Source organism: Nipponia nippon, unplaced genomic scaffold, assembly GCF_047370975.1.
Source record: "Nipponia nippon isolate SJK-2023a ecotype South Korea unplaced genomic scaffold, ASM4737097v1 scaffold_8, whole genome shotgun sequence".
Classification (NCBI taxonomy): Eukaryota; Metazoa; Chordata; class Aves; order Pelecaniformes; family Threskiornithidae; genus Nipponia; species Nipponia nippon.
Window position 1 is genome coordinate 46,486,835 of NW_028262402.1, and position 25,692 is coordinate 46,512,526.

General features: G+C 58.6%; 3 protein-coding genes across 3 annotated transcripts; all 3 read right to left on the reverse strand.

The window, feature by feature from the left end:
- Positions 1-4,062: 4,062 nt before the first annotated feature.
- On the reverse strand, positions 4,063-10,506 carry LOC148050599 (sperm-associated antigen 4 protein-like). Its single transcript, XM_087741181.1, has 12 exons — positions 9,533-10,506; positions 8,729-8,808; positions 8,209-8,290; positions 7,936-8,006; positions 7,497-7,558; positions 7,267-7,310; positions 6,904-7,000; positions 6,631-6,700; positions 5,978-6,078; positions 5,217-5,384; positions 4,775-4,864; positions 4,063-4,218 (listed from the first exon to the last, which is right to left on the reverse strand). The coding sequence occupies exons 1-12, from the start codon at positions 9,643-9,645 to the stop codon at positions 4,063-4,065; spliced, it is 1,134 nt and encodes a 377-aa protein (XP_087597307.1). The 5' UTR covers positions 9,646-10,506.
- Positions 10,507-12,788: 2,282 nt separating this feature from the next.
- On the reverse strand, positions 12,789-18,037 carry LOC148050600 (uncharacterized). Its single transcript, XM_087741182.1, has 10 exons — positions 17,064-18,037; positions 16,260-16,339; positions 15,739-15,820; positions 15,466-15,536; positions 15,027-15,088; positions 14,797-14,840; positions 14,434-14,530; positions 14,161-14,230; positions 13,510-13,608; positions 12,789-12,931 (listed from the first exon to the last, which is right to left on the reverse strand). Exons 1-10 carry the CDS (start codon positions 17,174-17,176, stop codon positions 12,789-12,791), a joined length of 861 nt encoding a protein of 286 aa, XP_087597308.1. The 5' UTR covers positions 17,177-18,037.
- A 1,102-nt stretch (positions 18,038-19,139) lies between these two features.
- LOC148050601 (sperm-associated antigen 4 protein-like) lies at positions 19,140-25,569 on the reverse strand. The gene is made up of 12 exons (XM_087741183.1): positions 24,596-25,569; positions 23,792-23,871; positions 23,271-23,352; positions 22,998-23,068; positions 22,559-22,620; positions 22,329-22,372; positions 21,966-22,062; positions 21,693-21,762; positions 21,040-21,140; positions 20,294-20,461; positions 19,852-19,941; positions 19,140-19,295 (listed from the first exon to the last, which is right to left on the reverse strand). Exons 1-12 carry the CDS (start codon positions 24,706-24,708, stop codon positions 19,140-19,142), a joined length of 1,134 nt encoding a protein of 377 aa, XP_087597309.1. The 5' UTR covers positions 24,709-25,569.
- Positions 25,570-25,692: the final 123 nt, after the last annotated feature.

Sequence of the window (25,692 nt, forward strand, 5' to 3'; positions counted from 1 at the left end):
GACATGTTTCCACAATCCCAACGGACTACCAGTAATGGAAAAAAACCACAGAATACTCATGTTGGAATTCCAAATTTATGCTGTTTCCTCTGGCATGTGTCCAATCTCTGCAAAGTATCCATGTCCATCGAAGCATATATTATGTAACAGTATAATTCACCTAATATTACATTTAGTATGAAAAGTCTTGATGAGGAATAAAACTACATGAATGGCAAATGCTGCGTGTCACTCTAACCTGGATAAGCAAGAACAGTCAGAGCTAAAGCTAATCATAGGTCTTTCAACACTTGAACATAGGTTACATGCATAAAATGAAGATTCACTAAAGCTAACACAGGTGAAATAATGCTCAAAAAGCAGTGACTCTTAACTCTGTTCTTTTTTAAGAGGAATCCTTAACGGATTCAGCCAAAACCACAGAACATCTCCCCAGGCTTCACACAGGGCTTGCTCGATACCTGGTGGTAAGAAACACAGCTACTCTTAATGCGGTCAGAATGAAGTGGCAGTTTAAGACCTGCAGGAACAATTCTGGGCAGCAGATGTCCCTACACCGACGTCTGAAGGCGCTGTTGCTCCCTACAATGTTGCTCGGTGCTTTCAGACACCCCTCACGCTGCCGTAGTTGTTTCATAGAGGCTTGTTTCCGAGGCTGTACTCTTGTTTTTGAGCTGCAGTGTGATGCGTGCTATCCAATCCACTTAAAACATCTAACGTATTGTCCAACATCTGGTAAAATGAGGAAAGATCCATCTCCGCAATGACTTACTTTGCAGATTATATTTTAATTTCTCTCCTCTGCCTACAAATGCACTGCATGTAAACAGGAGAATCAATGCTATCTGGTCACGTTTCAGAAAAAAAAATTAATCTTATTAGGATTATTTATTTTAATCCACCCCAATCTAACCACTAATAATATATGTTCTCATTCACTTTTTGATCAGATATTTAGAGCAGATAAAATTCAATCATCCTGCTCTCATGACAGCTAACTCTGGCCAAAGCTCTTCCTATATGGCCTTTGTGAGCTCTGAGGATGACAAGTGTTAAGATCCTTCTCTTGTCTACATAACAGCAGTTTTGGGAATTGCATGCCCTCTTAGCACTGCTCCTGCCGCACTGCTCCTGCCATGCATGGTTGTGAATTCAACAATTCAATAGATTCATGGAGTAGATTACCAGTCATTAGCATGTAGATCCTTTGGAAAAGAAGGGCCTGACAATAAAATGAAGGGAGATTGCTCTGAGTTTACATAAAGAGGAAAAATTTGATTTTTGATGAGGTAATGCAAGTGAAGAATCTACTTCCAGCCATGTTACGAAAAGAACTGTGATCAAAGCTACTAAGCAGGAGTTGGTCTTTATGAATTCAAGAAACAACAGGGCAAAACTTTGCAGAGTCTTCAAAAAAGCAGGAAAGCAAATTTAAGAGTTTATGTTATGACCAAAAGGTAATTTCAAATCAGATTTGAATGTAAATCCAATCCTTCTTCTTCCAAAAGCTGAACATAATCTTAGTTATACCTCCAAGCCTTGGTTGCTGTTTTTCTGTTTTATTTTCAGATCTCGAAATATTTCATGGAATCATAGAATATCTCAAGTTGGAAGGGACCCCTAAGGATCATGAAGTCCAAATCCCTGCTCCTTGCAGGACTACCTAGAACTAAACCATATGACTAAGAGCGTTGTCCAGATGCTCCCTGAACTCTGACAGGCTTGGTGCCATGACCACTTGCCTGGGGAGCCTGTTCCAGTCACCGACCACCCTCTCTGTGAAGAACCTTTTCCTAATGTCCACTCTGAACTTTCCCTGATGCAGCTTCATTCCATCTCCTCGTGTCCTATCGCTGGTCACCAGAGAGAGGAGATCAGCACCTCCCCCTCTGCTGCCCCCCTTGAGGAAGTTGTGAACTGCGATGAGGTCACCCCGCATTGTGATTTGACATCATAATCTAAATCAAGGAAATACACATTCCATTTATACCTCTCTGAAGAGTGCTCTTCCAAAGACTGCCAATGGGAATGTAAGGAGCACATCTCACAGCAATTCTCCAGGCTCTATCTGAGACAGTTTCTTTGACCTGTCCAGACACTATGTAGACAGCCAATACCCCCATCTAGGCTATGTTTTAATTTTCCATGTAATATGTCATTCTTTCAAAGATTTGGTGGTCCTTTGTTTGCCTAATCAACTTTTTACATGTTTAACAGCAAGACAGGAAGTAAAAATTACAATAAAATATTCTTCATTGTTACTATGCTTGACAGCCTGTCATTTTGAGTAGCCACTATATCACTTAGGTTCCACACTTGCACAGAACAAGGAAGACACTGCCTTCTCCACCTGGTTCCCTAAGGAAGGAGATCAACCATAGATTTCCTTAATCATCACTCCCTATCCTCAGGTAAAGTAAAGCCATGATTTCCAACCTGGGAACTCTTTGGCTTTTAAAATGCCTTCAAAATTAAGAATATAAGACTTCAAAGTTAAGAAAATACAGAATAAAAACAAAGGAGCATGGGATTGATTTTTTTTTTTTAGGGTTAACAGCTACGTTTCAGCTGTAGCCAGTGAAAACAGGAAGCAAGTGTGCCTGATGAGACCAGCTGCCCTAGCCTTACTCATGTAGCTCATGAGAGGGGTGGTACCAACTCTGGTACTCACTTGATCTGCTGAGGAGTTCATCTTATAAAGGCAAAAAAAGTTAACTTGAAAAAAAAAAAAGGAAGGGGAAAAATAAGCAACAGAACCAACAGAAGAAAAGGATGGGAGCAGCACATTGGAAGAAGAGTAGGATCACTGTCTTAGGCATCAGCATTTGTCTAACTATATGCTTTAGCTATATCCTCAGCAGAGGAAAAGTCAAGACGAAGCGAGAATGCGAGAACCACACTGGTAGGAATTACCTTTAGGACATGGCTTCACAGTGTGAAAAGATCAGCATGAATACTAGGTTGACCTGTTCATGAACCTTCTTCACTTTAGAGCAGGTCAGTTCCACGACTGAGTTTGAAACACAGCTGCAGAAAGAGCTCTGCCGGCAAGACTGGGAGAGCAAGAGTCCATGGCAGAGGGGCAGGAATACCTTTAACTAGTGTTGCCATCCAACACTTCATATTGTGAAACATAGCCTGAAGCTATGTCTAAACAGGCAAACCACAAAGCACACTGTACTTCAGGGAAGGTACTTGCAGGCAAGTGTAAAGTAGCCTTTCAATTGGTTTGATCTCAGTTCTTCAGACTCAGGTATTGTTCCAGGGCAGTTTATACTGCTAAGTCACATCCTCCACAACCCCATCAACACATCTGTAATGCCTTTCTTGCACCAGCAGTTCATGCAAAGCTTGTTCAGGGAGCTGATTCAGATGAAAACTCTCCAAAAAAGAATGTATTCAGCTCCTTGAACCAGTAGTCTGTGCTGCTGATAGCGCACAGATGAAGAAGTGTCTGTGGCAGCAAGACTGGAATCAGTTGAAGAATGTTGTTCTATAGCAGCCATGAGCCCATGTGAAAAAACTGGTTCAATAAATATCCCAGATGCCAAGAGTAACTTGTGTATAGTAACCTCTGCCTAAATATACTACAGAGCTGCACGTAGTATTATTTTTAGGCATGGTTTGCACAGGTATATAAGTAGTTCAAAACCTGACATTTTCTACTTTCTACATTGAGAAGTATATGATGTGCATTTGTATTTGTATTGGTAGGGAGGGCAGTCTACCTGTAGGACAGACAATCTGATTACACTAAATTGAATTTCTTGTGTATAATTCAGCTTTTCAAGTAGAATAGAGCTGATGAGATGGGTCGGCTGCCCCCGTGCCAAAGGATTTCATCAAGGACCTTAGGCAAGGAAAGGCTACGGGAGCGTCGTCTCCTTTTGCTCGGTTAGCCAACGTCCCCGTGGCAGAGAGAAAGTGGAAAGCCCGAGGAAGGCCTCAGCCTGGGAAAGGCAGAAGTTGTCTGCTTTGGAAGGCCTCTGCAACGACATTGCTCTGCAGCAGATGGATAAACCACATCCCTCTGGTCTGTTCCTCCATTTTCCTCTTTAATTCTTATTGCTGGAAGATCTGCACATGTGTCTGGCCGATGGCATTCGTTTCCGCTATCTTCCCATGCACCTGCACTCGATAAATGCAGGTGTATCCTGGTTTTCCCCAGTTGCTCTGTATGCCAAGTTTCAAAAACCAAAAGGCTTTGCGGATCCCATTCTGCAAAGAAACCACAGCAAAAAGCAGCGTCACTCCTGGGGTGTAAAGAGTGAAAGCAGGCTTCACGCGTCTTCCTCTGCCAGCCCGGCCCCTGCTCCGGGACCAGCTGCCACCCTGGCCAGAGAGGCAGCTTGTCCCTCCTTCCCTTCTCCCACCCAGGCAGCAAAGGACCCCTGTGCCCCTGCAGAGCAAAAGCCCGGCCTCAGAGAGCGTGGCAGGCAGCTGTGGAAACCTGAGGCTCGCCGGTGCCGGGGAAGCGGGGCCCAGGGAAAGTCCTGCTGCCGGGGCAAGGTGCTGGGCGTCCTCCCTGCCACCGCCTGCCCGGCGGGTGCAGCCAGGCAGCTCCGCAGACCCACACGGCTGCGGGGCCAACAGCACAGCGATCTGCTTTTGCCGCCCTGCCAGATGCCGCTCTCCCTCCTGATCCCACCGATGTTTCTCTCGACCAGGGTCGGGCCCCTGCGCTGGCAGGGACCATCCACACTCCTTCTGCCAGCGACTTGCTGGCAAACCGGCATTTCTGCCCTGGCCTCTTGCCCACACGCACGCCCGGTACCTGCAGAGAGAAGGTCTGTGCCGGCTCTTTCTGCACGGCGTAGGTGAATGTCCCCAGCAGAGTTTCGTCCTTGCCTTCCTCATCCAGTCCCTTGGAGATAAAGCGCAGGGGAGCAGGTCAGGCTCAACCTGACCACGAGGAAACGCTCATGCTAGATGCGCACCCAGCGCCCGCAGCTTCAGTGCGGTCTGGTGCAGGATGCAGTGGGGCTGAGTCTCCTCCTTGTGTGTTGCTCAGGGGCCCGGAGGTGCTGGGCCAAACTGTGCTGAGCAAGTCTGAGGAGGGGTGACACCACCCTGCACGTCACTTGAGATGGGCCCTCAGGGAACGGCAGTGCTTGGGAGCACACGGATCTCGGCAGATGTGCAGAGAGCAGCAAGTCCCCGTTACAGCTTTTCCCTGCGGCCAGGTCCCAGCCCCCAGTTGCCCAGCAGAGACTTACAGAGACGACGAAATCTCGAGGAGCACTACTGACAGTCCCCAGCGGAGCGGTTATCTTTGAGGTGTGCTGTACGGTGATGGCTATCGGTCGTACTAGTGCGGGCAACCGGATTAGCACCTCGCTCCGAGAGCCTTGGAAAGGCCAGCAGTATCCTGGGGAAGCATCCGGCTGAAAGCAGAGGGCAAGAGCAATGAAGGCGAGGGCGTGATGGGGCCCGCTGCGCTCCCGTGCAGCCAGAAGCACAGGCAGCACTGCTTGTGCTTGAAATGAATGGCGTGTTGGGAAGCGGACAGAAGCGCCTGGCCGTCTTCCCAGCCCAGGAGAGAGGAGAAGAGCCGACCAGTGGGAAACATCTGATCCCCTGCACTGGAGGCAGGGCTTTCAAGAAACCTCTCTTTTTGGCCAGCAGCTCTGCAGCCTCCCTTCACCCTCCACTGCCCCATGGGGACGCGGGCAATCAGAGCTGTGGCAGGGAAACGTGGTCCTGAAGGAGAAGCGCCTTCACCCACCAGTGACCAGGGATGGTGGGCAGGAAGCTCAGCTCAGCTCAGCTCAGCTCAGCTCAGCTCAGCTCAGCCCCCTTCTGAGGGCAGCTGCTCTTTTCTTGGGAGCCAAGCCCTGTGTGAGACCTCAGGCACCAGGCACTGGACCAGTGCCGTGGCCGTCAGCAATACCGCTGGCCTGAGGGGAGACGCCCCAGGGCTTGCCCCCAACTTTATAAGAGGCAAGAGAAGCAGCACTGGCAGTTTCTGCTCCTGTACCTGCACAAAGGTATCCAGAAGGGGGGGAGTACACAGGAACGCAAACACTCTGCAGAGCCATGCAGAGCTGCCGGATGATCTCTGCAGGTCGATGGCAGCCCCTGAAGGGAGAAGAGAGCAGCTGACTGCAGGAGGCCCCAGGCTCGGAGGACCTGGTCTCTGCAGGCGACTTCTAAGGCTGCCTGCCAGCCCCACATGCAGCACCGCACGTTCGGAGGTGGCCCAAGCAAGGAGGGGACCCCCGTGCCCGGTGATGGTGTCTCTCCCAGCCGCACAAAGAGAAGGTGTGCTGGTGCTGGGAGACAGCAAGCCCCCACGGGAAGGGCAGCAGACCCAAGCCAAGGCCCCGCTGCGTCAACAGCAGAGGATGACCCAGCCATACGCTTTCACGCCCCAGGAAAGCTCAGCGGAGAGGGAGAGGGCAGAAATGCTGTCAGGGGCACGGCCGGGGCTCCAGCGAGGGTCCCGAAGGCGGGACTGGGGTGAGCCCAAGGGAGCTGCTCTGCCACAGTCATGCTCTTGGGCCCCGTGATTTGGTCCCACCTCCCTCTGCCTCGGAGAGCAGAGTCTGCGGCACAGCCTGCTTTGGGGACTGCCAAGCACGAGCCCAGCACGACGAGACTTTCTTGCGTGGACCTGACGTCCGTCTGTACCTGCGCTTTTCAGAGCCCAGTCAGGCGCCTGTGTGGTTGCAGACATTGCCTCTCTCATTTGCTCTGCTTCCTGGGAAAGACACAAAGGAACAGGGGAAACGATCACGTTAGACCTGGCCAGGGGAAGGGGCTTTACTTGGAGAAGTTCCACCGGCAGCCCCTGGCAAGGGATGAGCGTGTGGGCTGAGCAGGAAAAGCCCAGGAACTGGGCCAGGAAGGGCCTTGTGTGGGGCCCTGCTCATCCCAGCCCTCTTTCCCAAAGTGCAGCATCACCTTCTTCATAGCGCCGATCTCTGCAGCCAGGCGCGCTACCTCAGCCCTCAGCTGTTGCAGCTCTTGGGATTTCTCCCCCCACACAGCAAGCACGTTCCTGCAGTCCCCAGGAAAGCAGATCTTGTCAGAGAGCTGCCCAGCCCCTCCCAGAGCCTCCAAGCTCGGGAGGAGAGGTGCTCGAGCCCCCTTTTCTTTCCCCAGTTTGCAAGGGCTTCCCTCCCCCTCCAGGCTTAGCAGAAGGCCCAGGCAGGAGCGAAAGGCACGAGCCCTAGGCGCCGCGCACGTGAGTGCAGATAGCATGGGCTCATCTGCCGCTACCCCACCCAATGTGCTGCAGGTCAGGAGAGAGGAGAGGGCTTTTACCGCAGGGACATCAGCTCGTCTGCAGCCAGCTGCTCCAGCAGCACCTGAAAGAGAAAGGCTCTCCATTTGAGTCCCCGGGCTGCCGGGGCTTTCCAGAGCCGGCAGCTCTAGGAAGGCACGGCAGAAGCTGCTGCCGCTTCCGTGGGTCACTGCCTGGAACCGGAGGACTGGCCAGTTTACCCACCCACCCCCAGCCGTGCTCCTTTGCGGGACTTTCCTGTCCCACTGACCTGTGGCACACTCCTTGTCCACAGCATCCACACGAGGAGTGAGGTCCCGCAGTAGGCACCAGCTGTAATTCACATCACCAAGAGAGAGTTACTTGACTAGAGTTTCTCACAAACCCTGTAGTGAGGCGGTCTCCTCCCACACCAAAGGTGGCAAGAGGCTGGCTGAGGATACGGGGAGGGGGTGCAGAGAGAGGTTGCAGATCCAAGCAGGGACCCTTTCCTTTGGCCTTGGGGCTCTGCACAGCCTTGGTTCCTGGGCATGCTTGGCACCCCACAGCTACGCCCCATTTCCCCTGCATGTAGCGAGCATCTCACGACCTCCCAGACCGGCAAAGGTGGGAGGCTGGAAGGGCCCCACGGGTGCTCCAGTGCCTCTCCCTCATGCTGAAGCTCACAGCCCCCACCTCTGTGCCTCTGCTGACGGGGGGTGAATACTCACCGAGAGCAGCTAGGCTCATCAAGAAGAGGATCGTGGAGAGCCTCTCCGTTTTCAGGGTGATGACCTCTTTCCTGAAAAAGAGTAAGTCCTGGTGTTAGCAGTGCCTAAGGGCAGAGGCCTGCACAGGGGGGTTTTCTCTTACAGTTGAGGAGCAGCAATTTAGAGGGGAGCCAGGGGGTCTCCTGGTGGGGAGCACCTCCAGCCCCCGCCGCTCGCCCTGTCCCACTGGCACCCCCTGTCTCTGTGTCCACAGCAGACACGCGTCGTACTCACAGGGTGGAGACGCCTGTGCTGAGGCATCTGTGGAGGTAAAGCATGGCCGTTGCCAGGCTGTAAGCAATGCTGAGGACCAACCCTGGGCGAAAAAAATGGAGAAAAGCCTGAGGACCCTTCTGGAGGATGCCTGTCAGGGCGTGTGCCAGCCCCCTGCGGGGAGGTGCACTGCCAGGGCCAGGGTTATGCCCTGGAGAGGGGGGCAGCTGGTTGCACCCTGGCAGCGGCGGGCGGAGGGCCGGGCAGGATCCCCTAGCAGGCAGGGCACTGAGGGTGCGGCTAGGGAGGGAGGGTGGATGAGGCTTTGGCCTCTGGGCCTCTACCGTACTGGGCTACCCCATGATTACTACAGTATCCCACAAAGACATGGACGTGGTAGCCAGGTTCCCACGGTCACGTAGGGGAGGTGGCCCCAGGCGTCGGTCGGGGCAGGATGACGCCGGTTCTGCAGGGCTGTAGGTCCCGGCTGAGCCAGGCAGGCTTGGTGCAAACATGGGGTGAAAGGCAGCGCTGAGCTTACGCTCATTGTCTCCTGTATGGCAGCTGGAGCATGCTGGCCCTTCCCAGCTGGTGCCCTGGTCCTCCTGAGAGCAGGTGCAGCTATGGGAGGAAAAAGATGGAGCACTGTTTTGCACCGTCTCCATGCCGTGCGAGGCGAGGCAAGGCCCTGGCCAGAAGACAGGCTTTGTGAAGCCTCCCAGGAGACGTGGTGAGACAGGGCGGAAGAAGCCGCAGAGCGGGGTGGCACAGCTGCTTCTTACCGCGACTGCCCCCTGGCCCCCATAGCACCAACCTGCCCCTGGGCAGGCATCTCAGCGGCCTGGTGCTCTTTGGGGAGAGGGGAGCAGCTGCTGTCCTCCAAAGCCCCCACCTCTTCCCGGGGCCTCTGCAGCATGATGGCCAGAGCCCTCTCTGGAACAGCCCCCAAGGCTTCTCGCCCTCGGCAGAGACCCACCAGGACTTTGCAGCCGCCCTTTGCCAGGGAGGCCTGGCGGGGAGAGGGCTGAGCTCTCCCGCGGCTCTGCCAGAGGCTACCCAGACACACCTGCACGGTGGTTGCTCCAGGTGCCCAGAAACGGCTTGTGCTGGAGAGCAGCAGGAACTTCCCAGTGTCATGGTGGGACCCCGAGCAGCAGGACTGTGGGGTTTGGCCCGGGGGTTCAGCGAGGCTTTCAGCTGAGCCTCTTCCACACTCACGGCGGCTTTCCCAAGCCCTGGGACCCACAGTGCTCGCCAGCTTCTCCATCGGTCCCCCCAGTGCCCCTTTAGGCTCTGTGGGTCCCCCCTGCCAGCCAACGTCCCCAGGAGGAAGAAATCCTCGTACCTGTTCTCGAGGACCTGAGTGGGCCCAGCTGCACATCCGCCCACGTTGCTGCTGGCTCTCCTCCTTGACAGGGCAGCGCCTTGTGCTCTTGCAGGAGCCTTTCTCTGCCTCATCTTGGGGAGAAATGAAGGTCCCCTGCAAGCCTGGGTGTCCTCCTTCTGCCGCAGGAGCGTTGCCTGCCCAGGGGAGGTCACTCAGGCGAGAGCCCCAAACTGATTGCTGGGAGGAGAACGCCTGCCACGGGCACACAGCCCCCAGGACACGGCGAGCTCCTTCCAGGTGGGAGGTTGTGGCCCCCAGTGCTGCGGTGCAGGGTGGCCAGCCTTGACTTCACAGTGGCCTGGCCCCGTACGGTGTGAGGTCATGGCTATGACATCACAGACGGAGCTACCGGGGGGCAGGGGTTCAGAGAGAGACCCCGGCACCCACCTGGCGCTGTGTTTTGGGTTTGTGACTGGACTGTTGAAAGCACACCAGCTGGTGTTTTAGCTCGTGCTGAACAGTGCTTGCAGAGCGCCAAGGCTTCCTCTGTTTCTCTCTGCATGTCCCTGAGCGAGTAGGCCGAGGCTGGGTGAGAGGCTGGGAGGGGACACAGCAGGGACAGCCGACCCACACTGACCACAGGGCTCTTGCCTGCCATGTAACCCCATGCTCCGCAATAAAGCCTGGGCTTTTGGTCTTTCCAAAGTAGCCATTGCTTGGGGCCTGGCTGAGCATCGGTCTGCTGGGGTCAACCCACCACAGCGTGTGTAGAGAAAGGAGGGTGTACTGCCAGGCTCCAACAACTCCTTTGTGGGGCGAGATGGGGCAGCGGCCCTCGTGCCAAAGGACTTTGTGAGCAGCAGGATGGCAGGGTTTGGACCAGGGGGGTCAGAGGGGCTTCCAGCTGAGCCTCTTCCCCACTCACGGTGGGTTTCTCAAGCTCTGGGGCTGTTACTCTGCCCACAGCCCTTGCTGGCTTCCCCGTACTGTTTCCGCAGCCCCCCATCAGGCTCTGTGTGTCCCACCTGCCAGCTGATGCTCCGAGGAGGAGCGAGCCCTCATACCTGTTCCCTAGGAGCCGTGTGGGCCCAGCTATTCCTGGAAGGAGCGTGCCTGCCATCGGCACAGAGCCACCAGGACGCGGCGTGGTCCTTTCAGGCCAGAGGTGGTGGCTCACAGTGCCCTGGGGTGCTCAAGACCCAGCTGTGGAGGAGGACATCTGGGACTGCCCTGGGCCTGTCACAGCCAGCGCCAGTCAGCTCTGCAGGGGGCAGAACCGATCCCGCCCACCATGTGCAGACCGGAACCAATCAGGGAAGGGTGTGGTGGCTCTGAACCAATCAGAGGACTATCCAGCCGGGCGGTGAGGGCGGAGAGAGAGGAGCAGACGTGTCAGGGTGGGAGGAGAGGGGGGAAGAAAATGGCTGCCCTGAAGGAGGCTGTGGGGAGCGGTGTCCAAAGGGAGCAGGGCTGTCTTTCCTAGGGGATTTCTTTGCGTTTCTTTCCCTTCACTACGAGGAGCAGTAGTTACTAGGTTGCTCCTGGGGAAGTCAATGAGCTGGGGAGAAATTCCCCGAAGCAATAAGTTGGTTTGGGTTTGTGACAGATGCTGGTGGGCAATATGGCCAAGCCCTAGACCTGGCCTGGGACTACAGTAACTGCAGGAACTGTGAAACTCCGGCAGGAGCCTTGGTGCCAGAGCTTCAGAGCCCTCAAGGGTCCCAGCCATGGCCGCACCGCAGTCCCCAGAGCCAAGGTGTGCCCTGAGCGGAATGGGCACGTGCTGCGGGGATCATGACCCCCAAACGCTGCCAAGCTCCGACAACTCCTTCGTGGGGCGAGATGGGGCAGTGGCCCTCGTGCCAAAGGATTTCATCAAGGACCTTAGGCAAGGAAAGGCTACGGGAGCGTCGTCTCCCTTTGCTCGGTTAGCCAACGTCCCCGTGGCAGAGAGAAAGTGGAAAGCCCGAGGAAGGCCTCAGCCTGGGAAAGGCAGAAGTTGTCTGCTTTGGAAGGCCTCTGCAACGACATTGCTCTGCAGCAGATGGATAAACCACATCCCTCTGGTCTGTTCCTCCATTTTCCTCTTTAATTCTTATTGCTGGAAGATCTGCACATGTGTCTGGCCGATGGCATTCGTTTCCGCTATCTTCCCATGCACCTGCACTCGATAAATGCAGGTGTATCCTGGTTTTCCCCAGTTGCTCTGTATGCCAAGTTTCAAAAACCAAAAGGCTTTGCGGATCCCATTCTGCAAAGAAACCACAGCAAAAAGCAGCGTCACTCCTGGGGTGTAAAGAGTGAAAGCAGGCTTCACGCGTCTTCCTCTGCCAGCCCGGCCCCTGCTCCGGGACCAGCTGCCACCCTGGCCAGAGAGGCAGCTTGTCCCTCCTTCCCTTCTCCCACCCAGGCAGCAAAGGACCCCTGTGCCCCTGCAGAGCAAAAGCCCGGCCTCAGAGAGCGTGGCAGGCAGCTGTGGAAACCTGAGGCTCGCCGGTGCCGGGGAAGCGGGGCCCAGGGAAAGTCCTGCTGCCGGGGCAAGGTGCTGGGCGTCCTCCCTGCCACCGCCTGCCCGGCGGGTGCAGCCAGGCAGCTCCGCAGACCCACACGGCTGCGGGGCCAACAGCACAGCGATCTGCTTTTGCCGCCCTGCCAGATGCCGCTCTCCCTCCTGATCCCACCGATGTTTCTCTCGACCAGGGTCGGGCCCCTGCGCTGGCAGGGACCATCCACACTCCTTCTGCCAGCGACTTGCTGGCAAACCGGCATTTCTGCCCTGGCCTCTTGCCCACACGCACGCCCGGTACCTGCAGAGAGAAGGTCTGTGCCGGCTCTTTCTGCACGGCGTAGGTGAATGTCCCCAGCAGAGTTTCGTCCTTGCCTTCCTCATCCAGTCCCTTGGAGATAAAGCGCAGGGGAGCAGGTCAGGCTCAACCTGACCACGAGGAAACGCTCATGCTAGATGCGCACCCAGCGCCCGCAGCTTCAGTGCGGTCTGGTGCAGGATGCAGTGGGGCTGAGTCTCCTCCTTGTGTGTTGCTCAGGGGCCCGGAGGTGCTGGGCCAAACTGTGCTGAGCAAGTCTGAGGAGGGGTGACACCACCCTGCACGTCACTTGAGATGGGCCCTCAGGGAACGGCAGTGCTTGGGAGCACACGGATCTCGGCAGATGTGCAGAGAGCAGCAAGTCCCCGTTACAGCTTTTCCCTGCGGCCAGGTCCCAGCCCCCAGTTGCCCAGCAGAGACTTACAGAGACGACGAAATCTCGAGGAGCACTACTGACAGTCCCCAGCGGAGCGGTTATCTTTGAGGTGTGCTGTACGGTGATGGCTATCGGTCGTACTAGTGCGGGCAACCGGATTAGCACCTCGCTCCGAGAGCCTTGGAAAGGCCAGCAGTATCCTGGGGAAGCATCCGGCTGAAAGCAGAGGGCAAGAGCAATGAAGGCGAGGGCGTGATGGGGCCCGCTGCGCTCCCGTGCAGCCAGAAGCACAGGCAGCACTGCTTGTGCTTGAAATGAATGGCGTGTTGGGAAGCGGACAGAAGCGCCTGGCCGTCTTCCCAGCCCAGGAGAGAGGAGAAGAGCCGACCAGTGGGAAACATCTGATCCCCTGCACTGGAGGCAGGGCTTTCAAGAAACCTCTCTTTTTGGCCAGCAGCTCTGCAGCCTCCCTTCACCCTCCACTGCCCCATGGGGACGCGGGCAATCAGAGCTGTGGCAGGGAAACGCGGTCCTGAAGGAGAAGCGCCTTCACCCACCAGTGACCAGGGATGGTGGGCAGGAAGCTCAGCTCAGCTCAGCTCAGCTCAGCCCCCTTCTGAGGGCAGCTGCTCTTTTCTTGGGAGCCAAGCCCTGTGTGAGACCTCAGGCACCAGGCACTGGAGCAGTGCCGTGGCCGTCAGCAATACCGCTGGCCTGAGGGGAGACGCCCCAGGGCTTGCCCCCAACTTTATAAGAGGCAAGAGAAGCAGCACTGGCAGTTTCTGCTCCTGTACCTGCACAAAGGTATCCAGAAGGGGGAGTACACAGGAACGCAAACACTCTGCAGAGCCATGCAGAGCTGCCGGATGATCTCTGCAGGTCGATGGCAGCCCCTGAAGGGAGAAGAGAGCAGCTGACTGCAGGAGGCCCCAGGCTCGGAGGACCTGGTCTCTGCAGGCGACTTCTAAGGCTGCCTGCCAGCCCCACATGCAGCACCGCACGTTCGGAGGTGGCCCAAGCAAGGAGGGGATCCCTGTGCCCGGTGATGGTGTCTCTCCCAGCCGCACAAAGAGAAGGTGTGCTGGTGCTGGGAGACAGCAAGCCCCCACGGGAAGGGCAGCAGACCCAAGCCAAGGCCCCACTGCGTCAACAGCAGAGGATGACCCAGCCATACGCTTTCACGCCCCAGGAAAGCTCAGCGGAGAGGGAGAGGGCAGAAATGCTGTCAGGGGCACGGCCGGGGCTCCAGCGAGGGTCCCGAAGGCGGGACTGGGGTGAGCCCAAGGGAGCTGCTCTGCCACAGTCATGCTCTTGGGCCCCGTGATTTGGTCCCACCTCCCTCTGCCTCGGAGAGCAGAGTCTGCGGCACAGCCTGCTTTGGGGACTGCCAAGCACGAGCCCAGCACGACGAGACTTTCTTGCGTGGACCTGACGTCTGTCTGTACCTGCGCTTTTCAGAGCCCAGTCAGGCGCCTGTGTGGTTGCAGACATTGCCTCTCTCATTTGCTCTGCTTCCTGGGAAAGACACAAAGGAACAGGGGAAACGATCACGTTAGACCTGGCCAGGGGAAGGGGCTTTACTTGGAGAAGTTCCACCGGCAGCCCCTGGCAAGGGATGAGCGTGTGGGCTGAGCAGGAAAAGCCCAGGAACTGGGCCAGGAAGGGCCTTGTGTGGGGCCCTGCTCATCCCAGCCCTCTTTCCCAAAGTGCAGCATCACCTTCTTCATAGCGCCGATCTCTGCAGCCAGGCGCGCTACCTCAGCCCTCAGCTGTTGCAGCTCTTGGGATTTCTCCCCCCACACAGCAAGCACGTTCCTGCAGTCCCCAGGAAAGCAGATCTTGTCAGAGAGCTGCCCAGCCCCTCCCAGAGCCTCCAAGCTCGGGAGGAGAGGTGCTCGAGCCCCCTTTTCTTTCCCCAGTTTGCAAGGGCTTCCCTCCCCCTCCAGGCTTAGCAGAAGGCCCAGGCAGGAGCGAAAGGCACGAGCCCTAGGCGCCGCGCACGTGAGTGCAGATAGCATGGGCTCATCTGCCGCTACCCCACCCAATGTGCTGCAGGTCAGGAGAGAGGAGAGGGCTTTTACCGCAGGGACATCAGCTCGTCTGCAGCCAGCTGCTCCAGCAGCACCTGAAAGAGAAAGGCTCTCCATTTGAGTCCCCGGGCTGCCGGGGCTTTCCAGAGCCGGCAGCTCTAGGAAGGCACGGCAGAAGCTGCTGCCGCTTCCGTGGGTCACTGCCTGGAACCGGAGGACTGGCCAGTTTACCCACCCACCCCCAGCCGTGCTCCTTTGCGGGACTTTCCTGTCCCACTGACCTGTGGCACACTCCTTGTCCACAGCATCCACACGAGGAGTGAGGTCCCGCAGTAGGCACCAGCTGTAATTCACATCACCAAGAGAGAGTTACTTGACTAGAGTTTCTCACAAACCCTGTAGTGAGGCGGTCTCCTCCCACACCAAAGGTGGCAAGAGGCTGGCTGAGGATACGGGGAGGGGGTGCAGAGAGAGGTTGCAGATCCAAGCAGGGACCCTTTCCTTTGGCCTTGGGGCTCTGCACAGCCTTGGTTCCTGGGCATGCTTGGCACCCCACAGCTACGCCCCATTTCCCCTGCATGTAGCGAGCATCTCACGACCTCCCAGACCGGCAAAGGTGGGAGGCTGGAAGGGCCCCACGGGTGCTCCAGTGCCTCTCCCTCATGCTGAAGCTCACAGCCCCCACCTCTGTGCCTCTGCTGACAGGGGGTGAATACTCACCGAGAGCAGCTAGGCTCATCAAGAAGAGGATCGTGGAGAGCCTCTCCGTTTTCAGGGTGATGACCTCTTTCCTGAAAAAGAGTAAGTCCTGGTGTTAGCAGTGCCTAAGGGCAGAGGCCTGCACAGGGGGGTTTTCTCTTACAGTTGAGGAGCAGCAATTTAGAGGGGAGCCAGGGGGTCTCCTGGTGGGGAGCACCTCCAGCCCCCGCCGCTCGCCCTGTCCCACTGGCACCCCCTGTCTCTGTGTCCAGAGCAGACACGCGTCGTACTCACAGGGTGGAGACGCCTGTGCTGAGGCATCTGTGGAGGTAAAGCATGGCCGTTGCCAGGCTGTAAGCAATGCTGAGGACCAACCCTGGGCGAAAAAAAATGGAGAAAAGCCTGAGGACCCTTCTGGAGGATGCCTGTCAGGGCGTGTGCCAGCCCCCTGCGGGGAGGTGCACTGCCAGGGCCAGGGTTATGCCCTGGAGAGGGGGGCAGCTGGTTGCACCCTGGCAGCGGGGGGCGGAGGGCCGGGCAGGATCCCCTAGCAGGCAGGGCACTGAGGGTGCGACTAGGGAGGGAGGGTGGATGAGGCTTTGGCCTCTGGGCCTCTACCGTACTGGGCTACCCCATGATTACTACAGTATCCCACAAAGGCATGGACGTGGTAGCCAGGTTCCCACGGTCACGTAGGGGAGGTGGCCCCAGGCCTCGGTCGGGGCAGGATGACGCCGGTTCTGCAGGGCTGTAGGTCCCGGCTGAGCCAGGCAGGCTTGGTGCAAACATGGGGTGAAAGGCAGTGCTGAGCTTACGCTCATTGTCTCCTGTATGGCAGCTGGAGCATGCTGGCCCTTCCCAGCTGGTGCCCTGGTCCTCCTGAGAGCAGGTGCAGCTATGGGAGGAAAAAGATGGAGCACTGTTTTGCACCGTCTCCATGCCGTGCGAGGCGAGGCAAGGCCCTGGCCAGAAGACAGGCTTTGTGAAGCCTCCCAGGAGACGTGGTGAGACAGGGCGGAAGAAGCCGCAGAGCGGGGTGGCACAGCTGCTTCTTACCGCGACTGCCCCCTGGCCCCCATAGCACCAACCTGCCCCTGGGCAGGCATCTCAGCGGCCTGGTGCTCTTTGGGGAGAGGGGAGCAGCTGCTGTCCTCCAAAGCCCCCACCTCTTCCCGGGGCCTCTGCAGCATGATGGCCAGAGCCCTCTCTGGAACACCCCCCAAGGCTTCTCGCCCTCGGCAGAGACCCACCAGGACTTTGCAGCCGCCCTTTGCCAGGGAGGCCTGGCGGGGAGAGGGCTGAGCTCTCCCGCGGCTCTGCCAGAGGCTACCCAGACACACCTGCACGGTGGTTGCTCCAGGTGCCCAGAAACGGCTTGTGCTGGAGAGCAGCAGGAACTTCCCAGTGTCATGGTGGGACCCCGAGCAGCAGGACTGTGGGGTTTGGCCCGGGGGTTCAGCGAGGCTTTCAGCTGAGCCTCTTCCACACTCACGGCGGCTTTCCCAAGCCCTGGGACCCACAGTGCTCGCCAGCTTCTCCATCGGTCCCCCCAGTGCCCCTTTAGGCTCTGTGGGTCCCCCCTGCCAGCCAACGTCCCCAGGAGGAAGAAATCCTCGTACCTGTTCTCGAGGACCTGAGTGGGCCCAGCTGCACATCCGCCCACGTTGCTGCTGGCTCTCCTCCTTGACAGGGCAGCGCCTTGTGCTCTTGCAGGAGCCTTTCTCTGCCTCATCTTGGGGAGAAATGAAGGTCCCCTGCAAGCCTGGGTGTCCTCCTTCTGCCGCAGGAGCGTTGCCTGCCCAGGGGAGGTCACTCAGGCGAGAGCCCCAAACTGATTGCTGGGAGGAGAACGCCTGCCACGGGCACACAGCCCCCAGGACACGGCGAGCTCCTTCCAGGTGGGAGGTTGTGGCCCCCAGTGCTGCGGTGCAGGGTGGCCAGCCTTGACTTCACAGTGGCCTGGCCCCGTACGGTGTGAGGTCATGGCTATGACATCACAGACGGAGCTACCGGGGGGCAGGGGTTCAGAGAGAGACCCCGGCACCCACCTGGCGCTGTGTTTTGGGTTTGTGACTGGACTGTTGAAAGCACACCAGCTGGTGTTTTAGCTCGTGCTGAACAGTGCTTGCAGAGCGCCAAGGCTTCCTCTGTTTCTCTCTGCATGTCCCTGAGCGAGTAGGCCGAGGCTGGGTGAGAGGCTGGGAGGGGACACAGCAGGGACAGCCGACCCACACTGACCACAGGGCTCTTGCCTGCCATGTAACCCCATGCTCCGCAATAAAGCCTGGGCTTTTGGTCTTTCCAAAGTAGCCATTGCTTGGGGCCTGGCTGAGCATCGGTCTGCTGGGGTCAACCCACCACAGCGTGTGTAGAGAAAGGAGGGTGTACTGCCAGGCTCCAACAACTCCTTTGTGGGGCGAGATGGGGCAGCGGCCCTCGTGCCAAAGGACTTTGTGAGCAGCAGGATGGCAGGGTTTGGACCAGGGGGGTCAGAGGGGCTTCCAGCTGAGCCTCTTCCCCACTCACGGTGGGTTTCTCAAGCTCTGGGGCTGTTACTCTGCCCACAGCCCTTGCTGGCTTCCCCGTACTGTTTCCGCAGCCCCCCATCAGGCTCTGTGTGTCCCACCTGCCAGCTGATGCTCCGAGGAGGAGCGAGCCCTCATACCTGTTCCCTAGGAGCCGTGTGGGCCCAGCTATTCCTGGAAGGAGCGTGCCTGCCATCGGCACAGAGCCACCAGGACGCGGCGTGGTCCTTTCAGGCCAGAGGTGGTGGCTCACAGTGCCCTGGGGTGCTCAAGACCCAGCTGTGGAGGAGGACATCTGGGACTGCCCTGGGCCTGTCACAGCCAGCGCCAGTCAGCTCTGCAGGGGGCAGAACCGATCCCGCCCACCATGTGCAGACCGGAACCAATCAGGGAAGGGTGTGGTGGCTCTGAACCAATCAGAGGACTATCCAGCCGGGCGGTGAGGGCGGAGAGAGAGGAGCAGACGTGTCAGGGTGGGAGGAGAGGGGGAAGAAAATGGCTGCCCTGAAGGAGGCTGTGGGGAGCGGTGTCCGAAGGGAGCAGGGCTGTCTTTCCTAGGGGATTTCTTTGCGTTTCTTTCCCTTCACTACGAGGAGCAGTAGTTACTAGGTTGCTCCTGGGGAAGTCAATGAGCTGGGGAGAAATTCCCCGAAGCAATAAGTTGGTTTGGGTTTGTGACAGATGCTGGTGGGCAATATGGCCAAGCCCTAGACCTGGCCTGGGACTACAGTAACTGCAGGAACTGTGAAACTCCGGCAGGAGCCTTGGTGCCAGAGCTTCAGAGCCCTCAAGGGTCCCAGCCATGGCCGCACCGCAGTCCCCAGAGCCAAGGTGTGCCCTGAGCGGAATGGGCACGTGCTGCGGGGATCATGACCCCCAAACGCTGCCAAGCTCCGACAACTCCTTCGTGGGGCGAGATGGGGCAGTGGCCCTCGTGCCAAAGGATTTCATCAAGGACCTTAGGCAAGGAAAGGCTACGGGAGCGTCGTCTCCCTTTGCTCGGTTAGCCAACGTCCCCGTGGCAGAGAGAAAGTGGAAAGCCCGAGGAAGGCCTCAGCCTGGGAAAGGCAGAAGTTGTCTGCTTTGGAAGGCCTCTGCAACGACATTGCTCTGCAGCAGATGGATAAACCACATCCCTCTGGTCTGTTCCTCCATTTTCCTCTTTAATTCTTATTGCTGGAAGATCTGCACATGTGTCTGGCCGATGGCATTCGTTTCCGCTATCTTCCCATGCACCTGCACTCGATAAATGCAGGTGTATCCTGGTTTTCCCCAGTTGCTCTGTATGCCAAGTTTCAAAAACCAAAAGGCTTTGCGGATCCCATTCTGCAAAGAAACCACAGCAAAAAGCAGCGTCACTCCTGGGGTGTAAAGAGTGAAAGCAGGCTTCACGCGTCTTCCTCTGCCAGCCCGGCCCCTGCTCCGGGACCAGCTGCCACCCTGGCCAGAGAGGCAGCTTGTCCCTCCTTCCCTTCTCCCACCCAGGCAGCAAAGGACCCCTGTGCCCCTGCAGAGCAAAAGCCCGGCCTCAGAGAGCGTGGCAGGCAGCTGTGGAAACCTGAGGCTCGCCGGTGCCAGGGAAGCGGGGCCCAGGGAAAGTCCTGCTGCCGGGGCAAGGTGCTGGGCGTCCTCCCTGCCACCGCCTGCCCGGCGGGTGCAGCCAGGCAGCTCCGCAGACCCACACGGCTGCGGGGCCAACAGCACAGCGATCTGCTTTTGCCGCCCTGCCAGAAGCCGCTCTCCCTCCTGATCCCACCGATGTTTCTCTCGACCAGGGTCGGGCCCCTGCGCTGGCAGGGACCATCCACACTCCTTCTGCCAGCGACTTGCTGGCAAACCGGCATTTCTGCCCTGGCCTCTTGCCCACACGCACGCCCGGTACCTGCAGAGAGAAGGTCTGTGCCGGCTCTTTCTGCACGGCGTAGGTGAATGTCCCCAGCAGAGTTTCGTCCTTGCCTTCCTCATCCAGTCCCTTGGAGATAAAGCGCAGGGGAGCAGGTCAGGCTCAACCTGACCACGAGGAAACGCTCATGCTAGATGCGCACCCAGCGCCCGCAGCTTCAGTGCGGTCTGGTGCAGGGTGCAGTGGGGCTGAGTCTCCTCCTTGTGTGTTGCTCAGGGGCCCGGAGGTGCTGGGCCAAACTGTGCTGAGCAAGTCTGAGGAGGGGTGACACCACCCTGCACGTCACTTGAGATGGGCCCTCAGGGAACGGCAGTGCTTGGGAGCACACGGATCTCGGCAGATGTGCAGAGAGCAGCAAGTCCCCGTTACAGCTTTTCCCTGCGGCCAGGTCCCAGCCCCCAGTTGCCCAGCAGAGACTTACAGAGACGACGAAATCTCGAGGAGCACTACTGACAGTCCCCAGCGGAGCGGTTATCTTTGAGGTGTGCTGTACGGTGATGGCTATCGGTCGTACTAGTGCGGGCAACCGGATTAGCACCTCGCTCCGAGAGCCTTGGAAAGGCCAGCAGTATCCTGGGGAAGCATCCGGCTGAAAGCAGAGGGCAAGAGCAATGAAGGCGAGGGCGTGATGGGGCCCGCTGCGCTCCCGTGCAGCCAGAAGCACAGGCAGCACTGCTTGTGCTTGAAATGAATGGCGTGTTGGGAAGCGGACAGAAGCGCCTGGCCGTCTTCCCAGCCCAGGAGAGAGGAGAAGAGCCGACCAGTGGGAAACATCTGATCCCCTGCACTGGAGGCAGGGCTTTCAAGAAACCTCTCTTTTTGGCCAGCAGCTCTGCAGCCTCCCTTCACCCTCCACTGCCCCATGGGGACGCGGGCAATCAGAGCTGTGGCAGGGAAACGCGGTCCTGAAGGAGAAGCGCCTTCACCCACCAGTGACCAGGGATGGTGGGCAGGAAGCTCAGCTCAGCTCAGCTCAGCTCAGCCCCCTTCTGAGGGCAGCTGCTCTTTTCTTGGGAGCCAAGCCCTGTGTGAGACCTCAGGCACCAGGCACTGGAGCAGTGCCGTGGCCGTCAGCAATACCGCTGGCCTGAGGGGAGACGCCCCAGGGCTTGCCCCCAACTTTATAAGAGGCAAGAGAAGCAGCACTGGCAGTTTCTGCTCCTGTACCTGCACAAAGGTATCCAGAAGGGGGGGAGTACACAGGAACGCAAACACTCTGCAGAGCCATGCAGAGCTGCCGGATGATCTCTGCAGGTCGATGGCAGCCCCTGAAGGGAGAAGAGAGCAGCTGACTGCAGGAGGCCCCAGGCTCGGAGGACCTGGTCTCTGCAGGCGACTTCTAAGGCTGCCTGCCAGCCCCACATGCAGCACCGCACGTTCGGAGGTGGCCCAAGCAAGGAGGGGATCCCTGTGCCCGGTGATGGTGTCTCTCCCAGCCGCACAAAGAGAAGGTGTGCTGGTGCTGGGAGACAGCAAGCCCCCACGGGAAGGGCAGCAGACCCAAGCCAAGGCCCCACTGCGTCAACAGCAGAGGATGACCCAGCCATACGCTTTCACGCCCCAGGAAAGCTCAGCGGAGAGGGAGAGGGCAGAAATGCTGTCAGGGGCACGGCCGGGGCTCCAGCGAGGGTCCCGAAGGCGGGACTGGGGTGAGCCCAAGGGAGCTGCTCTGCCACAGTCATGCTCTTGGGCCCCGTGATTTGGTCCCACCTCCCTCTGCCTCGGAGAGCAGAGTCTGCGGCACAGCCTGCTTTGGGGACTGCCAAGCACGAGCCCAGCACGACGAGACTTTCTTGCGTGGACCTGACGTCTGTCTGTACCTGCGCTTTTCAGAGCCCAGTCAGGCGCCTGTGTGGTTGCAGACATTGCCTCTCTCATTTGCTCTGCTTCCTGGGAAAGACACAAAGGAACAGGGGAAACGATCACGTTAGACCTGGCCAGGGGAAGGGGCTTTACTTGGAGAAGTTCCACCGGCAGCCCCTGGCAAGGGATGAGCGTGTGGGCTGAGCAGGAAAAGCCCAGGAACTGGGCCAGGAAGGGCCTTGTGTGGGGCCCTGCTCATCCCAGCCCTCTTTCCCAAAGTGCAGCATCACCTTCTTCATAGCGCCGATCTCTGCAGCCAGGCGCGCTACCTCAGCCCTCAGCTGTTGCAGCTCTTGGGATTTCTCCCCCCACACAGCAAGCACGTTCCTGCAGTCCCCAGGAAAGCAGATCTTGTCAGAGAGCTGCCCAGCCCCTCCCAGAGCCTCCAAGCTCGGGAGGAGAGGTGCTCGAGCCCCCTTTTCTTTCCCCAGTTTGCAAGGGCTTCCCTCCCCCTCCAGGCTTAGCAGAAGGCCCAGGCAGGAGCGAAAGGCACGAGCCCTAGGCGCCGCGCACGTGAGTGCAGATAGCATGGGCTCATCTGCCGCTACCCCACCCAATGTGCTGCAGGTCAGGAGAGAGGAGAGGGCTTTTACCGCAGGGACATCAGCTCGTCTGCAGCCAGCTGCTCCAGCAGCACCTGAAAGAGAAAGGCTCTCCATTTGAGTCCCCGGGCTGCCGGGGCTTTCCAGAGCCGGCAGCTCTAGGAAGGCACGGCAGAAGCTGCTGCCGCTTCCGTGGGTCACTGCCTGGAACCGGAGGACTGGCCAGTTTACCCACCCACCCCCAGCCGTGCTCCTTTGCGGGACTTTCCTGTCCCACTGACCTGTGGCACACTCCTTGTCCACAGCATCCACACGAGGAGTGAGGTCCCGCAGTAGGCACCAGCTGTAATTCACATCACCAAGAGAGAGTTACTTGACTAGAGTTTCTCACAAACCCTGTAGTGAGGCGGTCTCCTCCCACACCAAAGGTGGCAAGAGGCTGGCTGAGGATACGGGGAGGGGGTGCAGAGAGAGGTTGCAGATCCAAGCAGGGACCCTTTCCTTTGGCCTTGGGGCTCTGCACAGCCTTGGTTCCTGGGCATGCTTGGCACCCCACAGCTACGCCCCATTTCCCCTGCATGTAGCGAGCATCTCACGACCTCCCAGACCGGCAAAGGTGGGAGGCTGGAAGGGCCCCACGGGTGCTCCAGTGCCTCTCCCTCATGCTGAAGCTCACAGCCCCCACCTCTGTGCCTCTGCTGACAGGGGGTGAATACTCACCGAGAGCAGCTAGGCTCATCAAGAAGAGGATCGTGGAGAGCCTCTCCGTTTTCAGGGTGATGACCTCTTTCCTGAAAAAGAGTAAGTCCTGGTGTTAGCAGTGCCTAAGGGCAGAGGCCTGCACAGGGGGGTTTTCTCTTACAGTTGAGGAGCAGCAATTTAGAGGGGAGCCAGGGGGTCTCCTGGTGGGGAGCACCTCCAGCCCCCGCCGCTCGCCCTGTCCCACTGGCACCCCCTGTCTCTGTGTCCAGAGCAGACACGCGTCGTACTCACAGGGTGGAGACGCCTGTGCTGAGGCATCTGTGGAGGTAAAGCATGGCCGTTGCCAGGCTGTAAGCAATGCTGAGGACCAACCCTGGGCGAAAAAAAATGGAGAAAAGCCTGAGGACCCTTCTGGAGGATGCCTGTCAGGGCGTGTGCCAGCCCCCTGCGGGGAGGTGCACTGCCAGGGCCAGGGTTATGCCCTGGAGAGGGGGGCAGCTGGTTGCACCCTGGCAGCGGGGGGCGGAGGGCCGGGCAGGATCCCCTAGCAGGCAGGGCACTGAGGGTGCGACTAGGGAGGGAGGGTGGATGAGGCTTTGGCCTCTGGGCCTCTACCGTACTGGGCTACCCCATGATTACTACAGTATCCCACAAAGGCATGGACGTGGTAGCCAGGTTCCCACGGTCACGTAGGGGAGGTGGCCCCAGGCCTCGGTCGGGGCAGGATGACGCCGGTTCTGCAGGGCTGTAGGTCCCGGCTGAGCCAGGCAGGCTTGGTGCAAACATGGGGTGAAAGGCAGCGCTGAGCTTACGCTCATTGTCTCCTGTATGGCAGCTGGAGCATGCTGGCCCTTCCCAGCTGGTGCCCTGGTCCTCCTGAGAGCAGGTGCAGCTATGGGAGGAAAAAGATGGAGCACTGTTTTGCACCGTCTCCATGCCGTGCGAGGCGAGGCAAGGCCCTGGCCAGAAGACAGGCTTTGTGAAGCCTCCCAGGAGACGTGGTGAGACAGGGCGGAAGAAGCCGCAGAGCGGGGTGGCACAGCTGCTTCTTACCGCGACTGCCCCCTGGCCCCCATAGCACCAACCTGCCCCTGGGCAGGCATCTCAGCGGCCTGGTGCTCTTTGGGGAGAGGGGAGCAGCTGCTGTCCTCCAAAGCCCCCACCTCTTCCCGGGGCCTCTGCAGCATGATGGCCAGAGCCCTCTCTGGAACACCCCCCAAGGCTTCTCGCCCTCGGCAGAGACCCACCAGGACTTTGCAGCCGCCCTTTGCCAGGGAGGCCTGGCGGGGAGAGGGCTGAGCTCTCCCGCGGCTCTGCCAGAGGCTACCCAGACACACCTGCACGGTGGTTGCTCCAGGTGCCCAGAAACGGCTTGTGCTGGAGAGCAGCAGGAACTTCCCAGTGTCATGGTGGGACCCCGAGCAGCAGGACTGTGGGGTTTGGCCCGGGGGTTCAGCGAGGCTTTCAGCTGAGCCTCTTCCACACTCACGGCGGCTTTCCCAAGCCCTGGGACCCACAGTGCTCGCCAGCTTCTCCATCGGTCCCCCCAGTGCCCCTTTAGGCTCTGTGGGGCCGCCCTGCCAGCCAACGTCCCCAGGAGGAAGAAATCCTCGTACCTGTTCTCGAGGACCTGAGTGGGCCCAGCTGCACATCCGCCCACGTTGCTGCTGGCTCTCCTCCTTGACAGGGCAGCGCCTTGTGCTCTTGCAGGAGCCTTTCTCTGCCTCATCTTGGGGAGAAATGAAGGTCCCCTGCAAGCCTGGGTGTCCTCCTTCTGCCGCAGGAGCGTTGCCTGCCCAGGGGAGGTCACTCAGGCGAGAGCCCCAAACTGATTGCTGGGAGGAGAACGCCTGCCACGGGCACACAGCCCCCAGGACACGGCGAGCTCCTTCCAGGTGGGAGGTTGTGGCCCCCAGTGCTGCGGTGCAGGGTGGCCAGCCTTGACTTCACAGTGGCCTGGCCCCGTACGGTGTGAGGTCATGGCTATGACATCACAGACGGAGCTACCGGGGGGCAGGGGTTCAGAGAGAGACCCCGGCACCCACCTGGCGCTGTGTTTTGGGTTTGTGACTGGACTGTTGAAAGCACACCAGCTGGTGTTTTAGCTCGTGCTGAACAGTGCTTGCAGAGCGCCAAGGCTTCCTCTGTTTCTCTCTGCATGTCCCTGAGCGAGTAGGCCGAGGCTGGGTGAGAGGCTGGGAGGGGACACAGCAGGGACAGCCGACCCACACTGACCACAGGGCTCTTGCCTGCCATGTAACCCCATGCTCCGCAATAAAGCCTGGGCTTTTGGTCTTTCCAAAGTAGCCATTGCTTGGGGCCTGGCTGAGCATCGGTCTGCTGGGGTCAACCCACCACAGCGTGTGTAGAGAAAGGAGGGTGTACTGCCAGGCTCCAACAACTCCTTTGTGGGGCGAGATGGGGCAGCGGCCCTCGTGCCAAAGGACTTTGTGAGCAGCAGGATGGCAGGGTTTGGACCAGGGGGGTCAGAGGGGCTTCCAGCTGAGCCTCTTCCCCACTCACGGTGGGTTTCTCAAGCTCTGGGGCTGTTACTCTGCCCACAGCCCTTGCTGGCTTCCCCGTACTGTTTCCGCAGCCCCCCATCAGGCTCTGTGTGTCCCACCTGCCAGCTGATGCTCCGAGGAGGAGCGAGCCCTCATACCTGTTCCCTAGGAGCCGTGTGGGCCCAGCTATTCCTGGAAGGAGCGTGCCT

Coding starts and splice junctions, on each gene's coding strand:
- LOC148050601 (XM_087741183.1), bottom strand. CDS start 24,708: ATGAGGCAGAGAAAGGCTCCTGCAAGAGCACAAGGCGCTGCCCTGTCA. Junction 23,069..23,270: donor AGCACAGGCGTCTCCACCCT/GTGAGTACGACG, acceptor ACTCTTTTTCAG/GAAAGAGGTCATCACCCTGA. Junction 22,063..22,328: donor GACGAGCTGATGTCCCTGCG/GTAAAAGCCCTC, acceptor TGGGGACTGCAG/GAACGTGCTTGCTGTGTGGG.
- LOC148050600 (XM_087741182.1), bottom strand. CDS start 17,176: ATGAGGCAGAGAAAGGCTCCTGCAAGAGCACAAGGCGCTGCCCTGTCA. Junction 15,537..15,738: donor AGCACAGGCGTCTCCACCCT/GTGAGTACGACG, acceptor ACTCTTTTTCAG/GAAAGAGGTCATCACCCTGA. Junction 14,531..14,796: donor GACGAGCTGATGTCCCTGCG/GTAAAAGCCCTC, acceptor TGGGGACTGCAG/GAACGTGCTTGCTGTGTGGG.
- LOC148050599 (XM_087741181.1), bottom strand. CDS start 9,645: ATGAGGCAGAGAAAGGCTCCTGCAAGAGCACAAGGCGCTGCCCTGTCA. Junction 7,559..7,935: donor GATGAGCCTAGCTGCTCTCG/GTGAGTATTCAC, acceptor TGTGAATTACAG/CTGGTGCCTACTGCGGGACC. Junction 7,311..7,496: donor GGACAAGGAGTGTGCCACAG/GTCAGTGGGACA, acceptor TTTCTCTTTCAG/GTGCTGCTGGAGCAGCTGGC.